The sequence below is a fragment of the Apodemus sylvaticus genome, chromosome 14 (assembly GCF_947179515.1).
Source record: "Apodemus sylvaticus chromosome 14, mApoSyl1.1, whole genome shotgun sequence".
Lineage (NCBI taxonomy): Eukaryota > Metazoa > Chordata > Mammalia > Rodentia > Muridae > Apodemus > Apodemus sylvaticus.
Window position 1 is genome coordinate 69,591,182 of NC_067485.1, and position 17,931 is coordinate 69,609,112.

A 17,931-nucleotide genomic window follows, 5' to 3' on the forward strand; every position below is an offset into this window, starting at 1 on the left:
AGCTTCTAAACAGCTGGTTTCCCAAGGGAGCCACTAAAATATTCTGCTAGGCAGGAGAAGGGAGAGGAGGAAGGGAGAGGATGGGATGGGAGGTCCGGATTCTAAGGTTCAACTGCTTTTCAGAACTGGCCAGGAGAACTGGTCAATTCCCGTTTTCATGCTGTTTATGCGGTATAAAATATCATGAATTAAAGAGAGAATTGTGAGTCATTTTGTAACATGACATTTACATGATGGAAGAATGTAAACCAACTCTTAAGGCAGCACTGCCGAGCTGAAGGAACGGACAGGTCAGTACGCGTAAATCTTCACTTTGTGAACCTCCCTGTCCTCGCACTCTCTCTGTTTGTTGTAGTAGTAGAAAGTATTGTCCCTCCGCTGAAGTTTCTTCACGTATCCTGTCTCTGGCCAACGGTCTACCTGCGCCGGAAAGAGGAGAGGATGAATGAGTTCCACGCCATGTGATTTACCTCACCATTGCAACAAAACAACTTGCATTCTGGGTGTAATCCCAGAATCAAACAACTTGCAACAAAAATTTAGATCCATGATTAAGTTTTAAGACCCTTTCTCTCTTAAAGCGAGGAGTACAGGTAATACAAACCTCAATTTCTGGCCTTATTCTGGGGAGCTCAAACTGAATTCAGTGCTTCTCTTTAGAGTCATGTTTCGAGGTGTTAGTGTCTACGCTATGGCCATGACTCAGTAAATCAAAATTCATCGCTCTTACGTTTCTGAGTGATTCAAACACTGTAATTTCTAAGATGAAAACCCCAGGGGGACCCTAGAAACAAGTCCAGGGCCACTGCTCAAATAGCAATGCCGATCATTGGCTTCAGAGGCAGGGACTAAATCGGGGGCTTTCCACTGGTGGGGTTGAGACCCCTTTCACAAACAAACAAACAAACAAAAAACAAAAAGCAAAACAAAACAAAAAACAAACAAAAAGAGCACTGACTGCTCTTCTGAAGGTCCTGAGTTCACCTCCCAGCAATCACATGGTGGCTCACAATCATCCGTAATGAGATCTGATTCCCTCTTCTAGGGTGTCTGAAGATAGTTACAGTGTACTTAAATATAATAAAGACATCTTTTTTTTTTCCGATTTTGGAAAATCAAGTCCCTTTCTCCAACACCACCACTCTGGTAGTGTTCCCTTTCACCTTGCCCTTATAAATCGCAGCTTGCAACACAAGAAAAGATGGTGCACCTGCTTGGGGAACTGTGTCTGTTATTTTCTGCCAATGTTTCTCTTTTCCTTTTTCCTCTCTGTTCCTTTCACCAATCTTTGAGACAAACTCTCCCTATGTAGCGCAAGCCAGGGACCCTCAAATCTAATGTCCTATCTCAGTCTACAGAGCACTGGGACCTCAGGCCCAGGCATGGATCTTACATTTTCTCCCTCATGGCTTATTTCTGTGGCATTCAAAACAGGGCCCAGCTCTTCTGATCAGCACAGTTGGACCCCTTCATTTACTCCCTAGGAAATGTATGCAATGTTTCTGGTACTGAAGTTAAAGCTGCCATCAGCAGGAGAGGGGAGTGTCCTCAAGTCTCTGGGGCCCCTTCCCAGGTCCCAAAGATAGCTGCATTAGTGTATAGACGGGGAACTAGGTCTTCAGAACCTCAAGGCCACCTGATAAGCATCAACTGGAAAGTTATTCTGGAGGGAAACATTCTCGGTAGAAGGACACTAGATGGTCCAACGGGGGGGGGGGGGGGGCAAGGGTGTGAGTTATCTAGCTTGGTATCCATTGATGTAAAATTAGTAGACTGTAGAGTGTAGCTACAGTGGACAGGATACTTGGATCTGTCATCCCAGGGCTTGGGAGGCAGAGGTAGGCAGACTGATGCAAATTTAAGGTTCTCGTCTATGTACTGAGTCCAAGGCCAGTGTGGGTTACAGAGTGGGGTCTTAGCTCAAGAAACAAAACAAAACAACTGAAAAAGAAAAAGAAGAATATATGCAACTCCTTTTTAATTCCCTGCCGCGGTGGCCCAGTGACATCTGTAAAAATGGTATTTTACAGACAGAGGCGGAAAAAAAGAAATGTCTCCTGGGAATAACGGAACTCTGTTAATTTAGAAGCAGAAATCTCACCTGGCAATTTGCTATATTCTCTTACTTCCTAGCTATTTAAGATGGGCCTGTAGTTCTCAAGTAGCAGTTTGCCCTGACTTCCTCCAGCCAAGGGACCACAATGTCCCCTTGCTGCAGACCACCTGGAGAGGCTTAGTCTCCCTCTCTTCAAAGGAAGAGTGTCAGAGAACTCCCTCCAGTTAGGTTCTGTTGCTCTGTTATTAAAATACGTTTCACCACCTGAGAATACTTATCAAAAGCAAAACATTTATCAAAACAAAAGGGTTTATCAGCTTATATTATAAAGAGCAGTGACGGTTACCATGGCAACTTGTTTCACTTGTTTGTATTCAATTTCATCCCGATATCCTGCTTGTTGAAATCTGTACAGATTTTCTATTTCCTCTGACCATTTCTTGGCACGACTTATTGATTTTGGTTTCACGTCAGAAGTAGCCATGGCTACAAAGGCCTTATTAACAATTATTTCTGAAAGAAGTTAGAAGAATATTATTAGGTAACATGATGATTACAGTTTTCAAGACCTTTAGATGCAATCCTTTGCATCAACTAGACATCTCCCTCCTTGCCACTGGGTGAACATTATTCAAAACATATGATCAACCAGGAAGGTATGTAAACATTCACAACATTTTATAAACCTTTGTAAATGTCTTTACAAATGCATTAACTTTACTTTTACAGAGGGAAACATAGGAAAAATACAGACTTGGTGAATTTCCTTGATTATTTCCTCAGTGTGAAATATGTAGCCTACAAGTCTCTTCTCACAGTTAATAAAGAAGGGGAGACGGTCAGCAGGCCAAGCCCTGGCTTAACTCTGAGTATCAGTCACACACAAATATTAAGGGGCTGGCCTAGGAAAGACAAAGAATTTGCCTATGTTCCGTTCTGTCTATACCCTCCAGATCTTTGTTACATTACTTACACTGTTACATCCTCTAGAAGGCGGTTTACATTCTATTTGGATATCATATTCCAATCTTTGTTTGGCTTAGTTCCAGATTTAAATTAATTTAAATGAAATTACTGGGAGTTGTATAATTCCAATTCTGATAAAATCAGTGACACGCCAGACAAGTCATTAGTATTGCTTTTTGGCATTCTTTTTCCAGTGTGCAAATTGACACACACTTTGGCTAGACTAGAGAAAATGAAGGTTTTGTTAGCATGTGGGTTTTAAACTTTTGCCTCTCAGTTGTGTTAGATTCAGGTTCATGTTGTATTTTGTTGATTTCATTGTTATGATATTGTAAGGATTTTGGAAAGCCTGACAAAACAACAAACCAGGTTTTTTACTTGGTTTTTTTGTTTGTTTGTTTTGTTTTTTTGGTTTTTCAAGACAGTGTTTCTTTCTCTATGTAGCCCTGGCTGTCCTGGAACTCACTCTGTAGACCAAGCTGGCCTCAAACTCAGAAATCCGCTTGCCTCTGCCTCCCAAGTGCTGGGATTAAAGATGTGCACCACCACCACCCAGCAACAATTTCCTTCATTTCACTGTGAAGCCCCTCATGCCACCAGTACACTATCCACTATCTATGACTAACACGTGAGTTAGACATATGCAGTAGAGTTCGGTTAACCTTATACAGTGGAGATTAATTATACATATAGAAAATATGATATGGGGCTAGAGAGATGGCTCAGAGGTTAAGAGCATTGACTGCTCTTCCGGAGGTCCTGAGTTCAATTCCCAGCAACCACATGGTGGCTCTCAACCATCTGTAATGGGATCTGATGCCCTCTTCTGGTGTGTCTGAAGACAGCTACATACAGTGTACTCATAAAAGAAATAAATAAAATCTTTAAAAAATAAAAAATAAAATAAAAAAATTAAAAAAAAGAAAAGAAAATATGATATGAAGAATTACAGGAAGGAAAAGTGTGGAGTCACTATATTACAAAAATACATTCAAACTGTGCACATAGTGGTGTGCACATTTAATTTCAGCACTTGGGGGGCAGAGACAATAAATCTTTGTTGAGTTCAAGGCCAGCTGCTCTACATAGGAAGTTCCTTCCAGGACAGCCAGAGTTACATAACATAGTAAAATCCTTTATCTCAAACACAAAACAAAGCCAGTCAAGTGGTTAGAGAGACGGCTCAGTCCTTACAACTTTTCTGTCCTTGCAGAAAATAGAGTTCATTTCTCTGCACCTAGCAAGTGCTCACAACCACCTTTATGTCTAGCTCTGGGGAGATCACCACTACCCTCTACTGGCCTGCTCGGGCACTGCACTCAGTTGTACAAGCCACTCATAGACGCATGAATACTTCATTAGAAATAATTTTAAACATTTAATACGTGGATTATGTCTTGGGTATTACAAGTTTCTAGGCTAATATCCACTTATCAGTGAGTGCATACCATGATTGATCTTTTGAGACTGGGTTGCCTCACTTAGTATGATGTTCTCCAGCTCCATCTATTTGTCTAAGAATTTCATGAATTCGTTGTTTCTAATGGCTGAATAGAACTCCATTATGTAAATATACCACTTTTTTTTTATCCATTCCTCCGTTGAGGGACACCTGGGTTCTTCTGTTCAAGAAGAACAGAGGAGTGGCCCCTGGTTCTGGAAAGACTCAGTGCAGCAGTGTAGGGGAATACCAGAACAGGGAAGTGGGAAGGGGTGGGTGGGGGAACAGGGGGAGGGAAGAGGGCTTATGGGACTTTCGGGGAGTGGGGAGTCAGAAAAGGGGAAATCATTTGAAATGTAAATAAAAAATATATTGAACAGATAAAAAAATAAATAATTTTAAAATAATAAAACCTTTTAGAATACTCAAAATTAGTCGTGTTTTTCTATGGAGTTAGTGGCTGAGTGGCTTTTGTGCTTCTGCAGATAAAGCAGTTGATTTTCCTCAGGGCAGTGGCACGGGGCTCGGCCTTGCCTCCCCGTTATGCTTAGTCTAGGCTTAGCTGTTTTGATAACAAAAGGCTTTGACTTGTTTGTATCGTTCAAAAATACTCTGAGCATCATGCCAGGGGCACCATGTCCCTTTGAGGTAACCAATTACATTAACTGTGTGTATAAAAATGCCACATGTTATATATGGGTGGGAAAGGCTCTACCTTCAGTGGAAATGATAGGAAATTACTGTTTTTTTCTCCGTAGGAGTACCCACCCACCTTAAAGACACAATCAGACATTTGAAACTTCAATATGAATCTCACCATAACAGAAAAAGTAAATTTAGTACCTGCGGTGACATGCTATGATGCAAATTCTATTCTTTCCAGTTATTAAAAACAATGAGAAGCAAAAATGAAGTGAGTCTTGTGAACTGAAGTTCTCCGAAGCTACTTGTGCTGGTGATCCGCAGATTCCGTCATCTGGGACCATCCTTAGGTGCTTATAGCCGTCTACACCCAACCCCTGGGTCTGACTAACATATTTATGACTTGGAGGAAAAACTATCAGATTGTATTATTTAGCAGACTACTAGTTCCACCAGTCCTAAAGCTAAGAATTTTACATCAAAAATCTGCAGAAGCCATTACCCTGCTCTGTCCTAACCTGTCAATATAATTGGCAAATGTATCGAGTTATGACTGTTGTACCTATTTATGTCTTCTCATGTTGCTCTTAGGATGTCTATGACTCCAAACAAAGATAAATTCAGGAAATAATCAAATTTATCTAGCATGCTGGCTTTAAAAATATAAACATGTGTGTTCAATGTATGTCATGTGTATGTTGTATGTGTATGTGTGTGTATATATAATATAAACATTCTATAATGCTTTAAAAAATAAAAAAGAGGCAGGGAATGTCAGAACACACTCTAAAGAGTGTCACACGGTGAGCCATGCCTTGGGGGAAGGTCCAGGAAAAAAGACAGAGGGTCTTTACTTCAGGTGCACTGTGTTCCCTGGATTGCTCCTGGATGAGAGTTCATGGCCCCTGTATTAAATATCTGCATTCAATTTATAAGGCTGTTTATTTGTGCCTCCTGCAGTGACAAACATTTGCCTTCAATTTCTAAGACAACTTCCTGGGTGTTGGAATGCAGCTATAGAACACGGGACCTGGTGAGAACATGCTGCACTGCTGTCCTCAGTGTACCTGGGTCTGGGCGTGGCCTTCCGCCATGCTCTCACGCCTTCCCAGACAATCTATGCTATGCGCCAAGCAACTGCGTTTAAATTGCTCTGTGTTGAGAGATTTCTGGGAAAGGGCCGCTCTGTTATTTATATAAACTTATGTGCCTACTCATGTTTATTTACATGATTTTCTGATCATGTTTTCCTGAACTCAAATGACCTTCCTTGAATCACTCCTTTATTACATGTATGGATAAAGGTACACTGAAACTCAAGAAGGTATCTACAGCATTAGACTGTAGTCCGTTCCCTTCTTTAAGATGTTCAAATCCCAGGTCTCAAAGACAGATCTGCACAAGTCAGTGAAAGTCGGCACCCAGGAACTGAGCCAAAGCCAAACATCCTTAAAACTGTTGAAAGGGCAGAAACTGTGGGTGGAGTTATTGAGCAGACAGCCCACATGCTGGGACAGAAGCTTATCTTGCTGAAGAAGTCTAAATGATACAAATGTATCACAACCATTGCAGAGGCAACCTCGGGAAGATAACAGGCTGCAGCACTGGACCGTGAGAGATGGGAATAAGGCGGTCCTGGGCTAGGCTATGGGGCTACATAGTGGTCCACACAGCAAGGTCTGCATTGGGTGATCTGGGCAGTGAAGGAGTTCAGCGGGACTGGTGTGCTTCCTACCACACATGAGTCTCCACCAAGGTATTTTTTTGTCATTTTTTTTCCAGTTCAGTGGAATCTTCTGGAACTCCTTCAAAATATTCCATTGGCAGGTTAGAAACAGATGCGTAAGGAAGTCACAGTGACGGATGAGCCTCCGCTCAGCGTAGGATTCTGCACCAACTCCTGCTAAAGTTATAGCGTGTGGGTGCGCAGGGAGCTAACGTGCAGAGAGCTCCAGAGACTTCAGTAGGCAGAGGCTCACCTCGGAGCACGAAGCTGGAAACTATGGGCAAACCGAGCTGTGGCAATGCGGAGGACTGGAACGTCTGATGAGGATGCTCATCGCTGCTTTTGGATTGGTTGGTGTAGCTGAATTGAAGGTTAATAGTCTGAACAAAAAAACCCCAGGAAGAATGAAAAACTAGTTCCTACAGTGAGAAACTTAACCTGTGGGCATTATTATTATGTTAGAGATGTGATTTGTAAGATTCCAGGAAGGAGATTTGAGTACAGATTTTGCACAGGGTCTCATATTGTCCAAACATGGTCTTGTACTCCCCGAGGGAGAACTGGAACTTCTGATCCTCCTGGCTTCATCCCCTAGAGCTAGGATTTCAGATGTTCGAATCACACCTGGTTTTACAGGGTGCTGGTATCAATGTATGGCAATGAATTGGAGGCCATTTTTTAGTTGTCTTCTGTGGCTAATGTTCAGGTGTGATGCTTCTTTAAAGTGGCTATTCCCTCAAATTCTTTTTTTTTTTTTTTGTTTTTTGTTTTTTGGATTTGGTTTTTTGGAGACAGGGTTTCTCTGTGTAGCCTTGGCTGTCCTGGAACTCACTCTGTAGACCAGGCTGGCCTCGAACTCAGAGATCCACCTGCCTCTGCTTCCCAGAGTGCTGAGATTACAGGCGTGCGCCACCACCGCCCGGCTCCCTCAAATTCTTTAGTGAGGCATTTTTTAAAAATCATTTTATGCTATTTCCTTTTATAATGAATGGGTGAATTTGAAGTAGCACAAAATTGTTTTAAAATTCCTAACTGCAAAACAAGACTAACCTTAATGGCATAAGATCTAAACAATATAAAACTGTTGACACTTCAATATTTAGCTTGTTCCCAGAAAAAAGGATTCCCAATCTTTTGTGAGACATAACTTTTTCATCAATTTTTACTCTTTAAATAAAAGCACTAAATAACAATTGTATATTTCTGTTTTTGTAAGGCTCTGTTATCAGTTTTGCTCAGGTAAAATAACTATGCATAGTATGTACATAGAAAATAAAATTATATAAAACATAATTTCTATCATACATATGTACTACTATAAACAGGAAGTGGTAATGCTTGAATGTCTACTTTTTAGAAACTGAATTTCATTAAGCACGATTAAGGGCTATGTGTGTACTGAAAAAAGAAAATCCCACCAATCTTAAGTCCCTGACATTAAGTTCTAATGTAACAGTAGTCACCAATGATGAAGCCAGCTACCTCAAGCTTTCTTCCTTCAAACAGCCATTCAGAAACTGCTACAAAAACACAACACAGAAACTCTTCATTTGGGCCCACGAGGTAACCAAAAGGAGGCTGAGCCTGGATCCTTTGCCTTGGTTTCGTCTGACTCCTTTACTTTGGGTCAGAGGAATGCCTAACTGCACCAGGATGTTAACCATCCAACCACGGTCTGTCTATTTAAACTGTCTTACCACCCTTCAAAGCTGAAGACAGAAGGTGGCCAAGAATTTGAGAAATCTTGGATTTCCACCAGGTGCCTCGCGGCATCAGAGTTGATACCACAGGGGTGGAGGACACTACAGCCTAGGACTCACACCTTAACTGAGACTGTTATGCACACCTTTTATGCCCTGTTTAGTTTCTCCCTCTCCTTAACCCTCACGCTTACATCAGCACCCCAAACACAAGCCTGCGGTCCCAGGACCTTTTTCCTTATTACCCTCGCTAGTGTACCATGTTAATTACATCTTTCTCTGCTGTCGCTGAAGCTTTTGCCTTGTAACCCCGTAATTAGATAACATGCCTAATTTTTCAGCCCCTTCCATTATTTGTGCTCCTGGCAGGTGGCAGGACCCCTTTAAACTACGTGTGAACCTTGGTCGAGATGGCGAACATACTGGGACTGTATTCTGAACTCAGTTCTCACATTGGGTCCGAACATCGTTTTCTGAACACAGTCCTCAAACCGGGTGTTCATTTTAAAGACGAAAAGTGCCCCCCACTCCCCAAGCACTCCCTTCTTATCTGTCCACCGGCTACGTTTGTGTATACCCTTAAGAAGGTTCTCACAGCCAGCGTGCTCTGTCTGCCAGAAAACACTTTCTTTTTGCCATAAATCACGATGTCTGTAAGATATAATCTGCCCGGAAGAAGCTGAACTAGAGACAGTCCTCAGAACGCTGGCATCATAAAGCTATACAGTAGCCAACTTGGACGCAAAATTTAGCAGGGCCGCGGGTCCTACGGTGTGGGAGGGACCAAGTGAAGACCCGCCCTAAAAGAAAGGAAAAAAAGAAACCCAGGTACCAGGGCGGCCGGGCGGAAGGGGAGGGCCCTGAGCTCCCGGGGCGGGGCCGAGCCAGGGGCACGGCGGTCAGGGCCCGGGTCCTCGCTGCGCATCCGCTCAGGTCCGGCTCCCGCTATCCGCGGTTACCCTCGTTCAGCCGGCCTCGCAGGAGGGCGCAGCGGTGTTCGTGTTCTCTACTCGGGATCGTGGGCTGAGACAGCCAAAGGCCAACCGTTGCGGCCGGTGCAACCGGCGCGTCTCCTAGCAACGCAGAGACGCCGCTCCGTCCGCCCACGTGAGCGAGCCAAGCCTAGTTTCCTCCGGCCCCGCCCCCCGCGTCTGGGTTTTTGTGCGCATGCGGGGCTAAGCTGGGCAAAGTGGTCGGAGTTCTCTGCAGGAAGACCCGGTGGACGTTGTTCGCTGCTCTTTCCTATTATTTGAAAGCGGTTTGAGAGAATAGAGATCGTACCGGTTCTGAATCCTGATAGAAGATAACACAGTGTATTTGGATTCAAGGAATCCATCCAGCATGGTGTCTGGCAAGCACTAAACGAAAACGTACCATCTCTAGGTTTAATTTTCCTGTCAGTATCTAAACTAATAGTTTATATATATCACCTATTTCGATGAAAAGTGCTTCAAGGTCAGTGTTCTAAGTCGAGAGCCATGGTGATTGTCTAATAAATCGAAGGTGAAAGGGAAAGGGGCAACGCCAGGTCACTGAGAACCCCAGAACCAATGCAGGGATCTTGTGAGCCAAAACGCAAGCCCTATTTTTTACAGATTAAGTTCTGCAAAGTTCTAGTTAATGGAGTCATTAAATACTAAAGAGTTTTTTTAAGTTAAAAAAAGGTTAAGTTAAAAAGTTAAAGATCTGTAACTCTTAATTTCGTTAGCCAAGATTTATCTCTGAACTTTAGACCTATCTAAACAATATTCCATATCCAAGCAAAGGAAACTCTGCTTCCACATCTCCCATTTTGACTAGCTGTTACTCACAATCCTATTTCTATTATCCCATCCATTAGCAAGACCCGTTGGCTTTAATAACCCCCACACAAGTCCAAAAGCCATATCTCTTGGCAGTCTCTCATCACCACACTAATCCCCAGCCCTGGTCCCACCCCATAGCCTGTTCTCCACCCAGCAGTCAGCACAAGTCACCTAAAACCTAAATCAGATTATGTCAGACTTGGGCTGTGACCCTGCAGTAGCTTTCCATTTTATCCACAGTAAAAAGAAAAACCAAAACCAAACCAACTCAACCGAACAACAACAAAACAACAAAAGCTTCAGAGGTTTGCAAGGCCAGCAAAGCCATGACATTTCCACAGTACTCTTACAGTTTTGTTGACTCCCTCTGTCATCCTGGGTCACTTTGCTCCAACCATACCTAGCCGAACAGCTCCTGTATGACTGCAGCGTGCTTAGAGTGGGGAAATAAATTTCACCATCACACTGCTGCTGTCCTGTCGCTGCCCAGATGCTATGAACCGGAAAGACAGGGTACCTAAGAGGGAGGCGCTTCAGAACACAGAGACCTTGAACTTAAGGCTCTTCTCACGGAGAACACGACCTTGTGAGATTTACATAACAATGTAGCAACTGAACAATATGAGCCTGTCTGCTGGGGTTGCTGTGAGACAGACATACCAAACACAGAACACTTCAGACAGCATCTGAACTACCCGAGTGCTGGTAGCAGGTTATCCCAGATAGACACTGTGAACAAGGGTTCTTAGCTTGCTTTCCCCTTAGTTGTCAGCCCAGGAGCTGTAACATACTAGAGAGCAGATGACTATTTGTTGAACAGATAAATGAATTCTGACCCTCAGATTTCCTAGAGTATGGCAGTGGGCTGCTTTGGTTCCTTACCGGAAACCACCAAAGTATTATCCTATATACAGATTTCATGCATGTAAACATTGTATCTTTTATTGAAGTCTCTCTGTGTGTGTGTGTGTGTGTGTGTTATGTATTAGGATTCTGTCTAAGCTCTACCCCACAGTTACCTGGCAACAGCCAGGTAGGCCTGACCCACCATAAAAGGGGCTACTTGACCCTCCCCTCCCCCCTCCTGCTTTCCCTCATCCTACTCTCACCTCTCTGCCCCTTGGGCTCTCCTCCCTTCCCCCTCTCTCCGTGTGGTCATGGCCTCTCTCTCTCTCTCTCTCTCTCTCTCTGCTTTTCTCTACTTCCACTATACCACTAACTCCCAACCTCTACCCTGATAAACTTTATTCTATACTATGTCTGTGTGCGAGTGGTCCCTCAGGGGGAAGAGGTGCTTGGACATGGGCCTGCCTGGGCACCCCCTTCCCCCACACCGCTGTGCCACATGCCCTTAACCCCCATTCTCTCTTAAGCCCCCTTCATTGGTTCATTGGCCCTTCACTCTGCTTCTCTCCTCTCTCCTCTCTGCCTTTCTCTGCCTCTACTACCCCCTTACCTCCCCTCCCCATCCCCTGAATAAACTATTTCTGTGACTGCTCCCTGGGGGGGGTAAGGGGTGCCTTGGAATAGGCCACTGAGGCACCCCTTTCCCCCACACAGTTGTAGAACATATTCTTATGCTTCTTTCTCTTTTTATGATCACAAAACTATGTGCCTTACATGCATGTACATGTCTATGTCTTGGTGGGTATGTGCACCTGTGTACAGGTACTTATGGAGGCCAGGGGCATTGGATCCCCTGGGACTTGAATGACAGGTGACTTTTGAACTACCCGATGTACGTGATGAGAACTGAAGTTGGTCTCTCTGAAAGAACAGTACAGTCTTAACTACCAAGCTCTCTCTCCAGTCCTAAGCAATGTCCTTCAGTTATAGCCACACCCACCTCCCTCCCACTGTCCCCAGACACCCCAGCAATTCCCCTTCACACTCCATGTCTTCTCTCCCTGCCTTGGTTTGTAAGAAAAGCAAAAGATTTTTGAACCCACAGTGGCCAAAACGGAACTCAAAAGCGAACACATGATTAATCTGAGGAGATAATACCGCAGTGTATGTTTGTGTCAAACAGTGCAGTCCACAGAAGTCTCTGTTCTAGTGTTTGCTGTGGTTGTTTTGAGATGGGTCTCCCTATATAACTCTGGCTGACCTGGATCTTGCTATGTGGACCAGCCTGGCTTTGAACTCACAGAGATCTACCTGCCTCTGCCTCCCCAGTGCTGGAATCAAAAGGTTGTGCCACCACACCTGCCAGGCTCACTTCTAAACACAGTACACACTCTGCATGACACATGCTGTCATGGTGCACAACACTGACAAACACTGCTTGAAGTACCTCACATGGAAGAACTCCATTATGTTTGCTGTACATGCAGTTTTTCTTACATAGAAACAATGGCTTAATTGTGGAAAGCAAAGACTTAATATTTTCCAATAATTATCCTTCAGCGTGTAAGTATTAAAATTAATATATGGATGGATTGTATTGTGGTAGAATGTTTAATTTCTAAGATTGTCCTTTGAGATGCTGATTTGAGCTTTATAAAAAAAAATTGCTGGGCATGGTGGTGCATGCTTTTGAGCCCAGCACTTGGGAGGCAGAGATAGGCAGATCTCTGAGTTTGAGGCCAACCTGGTCTACAAAGCAAGGCCCAGGATAGCCAGGACTATATAGAGAAACCCTACCTCAATAAAACAAAAACAAAATAAAAAAACAACCAACAAACAAAAAATCAAATTTGCTTGGAAATACATAATTTTCAACAGTTTCTGAAATGCTTGTAAATATCCATCTGCCATTTTGTTTGCTGTCTTATTCATGCAAGACCATAGTCTCAGCACAGACGACTATAAAATTAGTATCAGTTGACACTAAAAAATGCTAAAGTTATTCTGCATCCAGAAGCACCAAGTACTGTCAAGATTTAATTCTTTCTGTAAAAAGAGACAGGTTTGCCCATCCATTAGTAGACAAATTTGCTTTCTAAATATATGTATGCCAGAAGACTTGTTTTCAAAGAGATCTCTACTTTTTTTTCAGATAGATATCTTTAGGACTTATTACAGGAAAATTTTTTATTCATATGCCTGTTTTATGTGCAGTATTGTATAAAACTTCTCAAAGGAAAAGTTCAGCTATAAAGATAAGTATAGGTATGCATGCTGCTTACAGTGGTAACGATTCTCAACATTATTTCCTACTGTATATATCATAAAGAGAAAAAGAGGGAACAGGTAAATAAGACTATGAATCATAGTTTGTCTTGCCTCTTGAGGAGCTCCAACTTCTGAGAAATTCTGTAGACGACCAGACTCAGTGCAGAATTTATTGTCCTGTATAGACAACCCATCCACAGCAATTGTCCTCGCGTAGGCTTGGAAAGACTACTTCTACAAAACCAAGGCTTTACCAGCACTACTGTGGTAGAATGGATAAGTTGGTGTGTATGTCTAGAGCACCTCCCTCTCCTTCCCTTCTTCCCTGCTCTCTCTTTATGAATGTCTGGAATGTGACGAGAACTGGGTATTATGACGGCAAGAATAGCCAGTGTTCTCTGGCCATGGCATTCTGACCTCGCTCAGAGCTTGCTCCTGGCATCATTCCACCATCACTTCTGTCTCTGTGAAAATATTCTTTGCCATATTCTTCATTTTTGTGGTTTCCCAAATGTGCTGAACTAGGATGGCCTATCAGAGTCAGCCGTGTAATCACTGTGGACAGGGAAACTTCATCTTAAAGGGGAAAAGAGACAGTTTATTCTGGGGCCATTTTTAGACACACCAGAAGAGGGCATTGGATTTCATTACAGATGGTTGTGAGCCAGCATGTGGTTGCTGAGAATTGAACTCAGGACCTCTGATAGAGCAGCCAGTGCTCTTAACCACCAAGCCATCTATCTCTCCAGCCTCTGGGGCCATTTTTAATAACCTTGGGGCTGGAACACAGATTTGGGTCATCCTAAATGCCATGTTCCAACATGGAAAGAGTTTCACAGTTTTGTAGAAGAAAATAAGTCAAGTCAAATTTAAAATATAGTGTACACATGAGAGGTGGATATGGCAAAGATGAGGACGCTTTTCTATAGGCCCAAGATGATGCTCTCTGATGACACTCTTAGCTTTTAGGTTGGGTGAATATAGTGGTCTGCTAAACTAATAGATTCCAAAAGGTTTTCATCTGTTAGTCATAAAATGTTTGTTCCAACAGAGACAGACAAGAAATGGCTATTCCCAAGGGCTAGATCTAGCCCAGGATATGATAACTAGCCTCTGGATCTGCAACATTCTAATCTTTCCACAGTACTGAAACCAGTTGATTGGTTTCTGCAGACACTGCTTCTTTTTAGTTGTCCTGTCCACTACCATAAGGCTTTCCAATGTGTTCTGCATGGAGGGATTTGGAGGTTCCAGTTCATCAATAGTGCTGAGTGTCTGTGGAGAACTTGCTAGAAAGGAGACAATAAATGCCACTGACAAAGTCTCTGGTGGATCTTAATACCATTACTACACACGTTCCCACGCTCCCCCCCCCCCCCCATTCTCTCCTTCTGTCTCTTTATATATCCTTCTGATGTCCTCAAAATGCAGCTCCAATGATAATTCCTGGAGGCCAGCAGATCAATAGGATCTTTCCTCCCCCACCCCCCAAGAATCTATGTCTGAATTGTAGCCTTCAAAATGTAGTTAGCATACATACAGAAGAGGGAACAACGGAATCTATTAACCAAGAGCCAGAGGCAATGGCTCATTCCATTCCTCGTGGTTATCCTAAATACAAATTGGGAAAAGATAAAAAAAAAAAAAGTAAAAAGAACTTGATCTTTCATAGATCTGTGGAAATGCAAGGCAATATAATAAAGAAAAGGGAAGCTCTCTGGCCTCCACTCTCAGCTGTTTCGTTTCCTGCTTTGGTTCCTCCACAGATGCGGGCAGATCTGCATCTGTGCGACAAACACTTTTCGTGTCCTTTCTTGCTTCTTGGCAGTTACGTGACTTTCCACCACCAGGCAGTAGTAGCCACAAACAATGCTAGCACACAGCTGGTTCTCTGAGTTCAGCTCGTGCAGTTATTTAAACCGAGGAACTTGGGAGGCTGGATCAGGATTGGATGCTCCTTGGCTCCGCCCCCTGCCGCAAGCTTGATTGGATGTGGCTATGCTCGGCCGGCCTATGGGGAGGCGGTGCGCCGGTTCCCGGAAGTGGCGCCCAGGGTCAGTGAGGGCTTCTGTTTCCGAGGTGGGCTCCGGGTCTAGCAATCCCCTGCGCAATGAGCTCCTTCCAGGGACAGATGGCGGAGTATCCAACCATCTCCATTGACCGCTTCGACAGGGAGAACCTGAAAGCCCGTGCCTACTTCCTTTCGCACTGTCACAAGGGTGAGTGAGCCCCTCTCGCCACCTGTTTCAGGGGCGCTAGGGTCTGAAGAGGGGATGGCGGAGGTTGGTGCCTGGTGAGGAGAGAGCAGGCTGGGACTCCGCGAGGCACTGGGATGCACTCCTAGTTCCAGCTGGTGCTTAACCTCTCGCTTTATGGAGCTCCAGGGCTGCACCGCCTCTGTAACCCCAGCTCTGGTTGCAGTCTGACCCTGGACGCTGTAGCGAGGCAGGGCTGACAGAAGTGCTAGTTGCTTTTCCAGCGGAGAGTATGTTTGGTAAGGCTTAAGTAGCTCATGCCCAAACTTCCCTAATCCTTGTTTATCACGAGGAAGAAAAACTTGTTTCGGAACTTCTCCTCTACCCGAGACATTAGGTAAGAGCGAAATGCCCCGTTCTCACACAGGCACACGTTTCAAAAGTTTTACACCCCGGAGATAATTTGACAAGAGCCTAAGATAGATCTGTCTGTCACTGTCTCTGTCTCTGTCTCCCTCTTCCCCCAATCCCTTTCTCTCCCTCCATCCCACCCCACGCCCACACAAATGTTTCCTTCTCACACTAAACTCTCACGTGTGTGTGTGTGTGTGTGTGTGTGTGTACAACCAATCGATAAGCTTGGCCAAGTGTCCCCCACTTTTCTTCGTTATTATTTACCTATTTTAGGTTGTGGGGCAGAGCTTCACATATCCTAGGTGTGATCAAATCAGCCCACCTAGGTGGTTCTGATACTCTAGTGCACTTGATCTTCCTGCCTCGGTCCCCTGACACACGTGGAACTTGAATTGCGTCCGCTGGCTCAGGGCCTAACCCTTTTTACTGATTCATGTTCTTCTCTACTCTGAAAAGTTCCTCATCTGCAGAAGAGCCAAAGACCTGTGGAAATCCACTGGCTCATAATGGCGAACACTATATAGTTTCTCTCTGTAGGAAACTTAGAAAGACAGCCCAGTTGTGGGCAAAGGAATCCTCTAAAAACAAAACAAAACAAACAAAACATGCTTATGGTTTCTAATTCTTTTCCTTGTAGATCACATGAAAGGATTAAGGGCTCCTTCCATGAAAAGAAGGCTGGAATGCAGGTACTTGGTTTATTTGTGTGTAAGTAAACATCCTAACTGAGGAGTAACCCCGAGGAGTCCACACACCCTAACCGGGCAGCCTATGTAAACATTAGGAGCTTATATAAACATTGTGTAGCTTCCACACTCATAACAAATTGACCACTACCCAGCCCAGACCAATGCCTAATCTTACCTCCTTTTTCTCCCAGAAGTATTTCCTGTTTTTTGTCACCACAAGCTAACTTTGGTTATTCTTGAATATAATCCCAACACTGAGGAATTGAGAGGATTTGTGAGTTCAAGGCCAGCCTGAGTTAGATAGAGAACTTGTCTTAAACAAAAATAAATAGGATCCTGTACTGGGCAGATTAAGACATCTTAAATATTCTCAAAGGTTTATTATTTTTTTTAAATTTACATGTATGCTTGTTTACCTGTGTGTAACTGTGGTTACTAACATTTGTAGCTGTGCTGTGAGTGCTAGGAATTGAACCTTGGTCTTCTGGAAGAAGCTATTTCTCCAGCTCCATCTAGTTCTTAAGATCGTATTATGTGATCCATCTGTGTTGCTGGCTGCAGCAAAGACTCATTTGTCTATATTTTTGTAAGAGAATATGTTTATGTGTGTAAATGGTGGTTCTAGCAGGAACCCTAGGCTGGAGAGGTGGCTCAGTGGTAAGCGCGGGCTGCTGCCGCCGCTGTGGACCAGACATGGTGGAGGTTGAGAATGTGGCAGTTCACTGTGGGACTGAGTTTTGGGTGGAGGGTCACTCCAGAGAGTACCCAGGCTCTGATGCAGCAGGGAAGTCCAGCCTCCAGGAACTGAACCTCAATACAGAAGCACATTTATCATCGATTATTACACAAAAGGCTTGGGGGGAACGGGGATAAAACAAGTTCCTGAAACCAAAGCCCCTAATCTAATCTAAATGTTTTGCATTTTAGTCCTTCCTGTATACTGTTTGCCGCATTCAGTAATGCAAGACATTCTGGGTAATGACCGTCTTGTGACCAAAGTCAAGCTAAGGGCGAGAACTTCCTTCCGAATAAAAACTCTGTAGATAACAGAAAACAATCACTGTTTTCTAAGTTGATTCCTTCAAGGTCAAAGTACTTCAAGAAAGTCTTCATTCTGAAGCCTACCCTAGGTACAGGAAAAAACAACTATTTCATGCTAATGTTTACCCTAGATAGAAAGATC

The 17,931-nt window shown here is 43.7% G+C and overlaps 2 protein-coding genes across 4 annotated transcripts in view; one reads left to right on the top strand and one right to left on the bottom strand.

Moving 5' to 3' along the window:
- Positions 1 to 241: 241 nt before the first annotated feature.
- Positions 242 to 2,540, bottom strand: Meig1 (meiosis/spermiogenesis associated 1). Its single transcript, XM_052157671.1, has 2 exons — positions 2,403 to 2,540; positions 242 to 420 (listed from the first exon to the last, which is right to left on the bottom strand). Exons 1-2 carry the CDS (start codon positions 2,538 to 2,540, stop codon positions 292 to 294), a joined length of 267 nt encoding a protein of 88 aa, XP_052013631.1. The 3' UTR covers positions 242 to 291.
- Positions 2,541 to 15,469: 12,929 nt separating this feature from the next.
- Dclre1c (DNA cross-link repair 1C) overlaps positions 15,470 to 17,931 on the top strand; it is a 34,036-nt gene continuing 31,574 nt past the window's right edge. For 2 of the 3 annotated variants that reach the window (XM_052156194.1, XM_052156195.1), the window contains exons 1-2: positions 15,470 to 15,669; positions 16,697 to 16,748. In XM_052156194.1, the coding sequence (XP_052012154.1) occupies positions 15,561 to 15,669; positions 16,697 to 16,748 (161 nt within the window). In that variant the 5' untranslated portion in view covers positions 15,470 to 15,560. The remainder of the gene's footprint in view (positions 15,670 to 16,696; positions 16,749 to 17,931) is intronic. The other variant, XM_052156196.1, reaches the window with a different exon arrangement.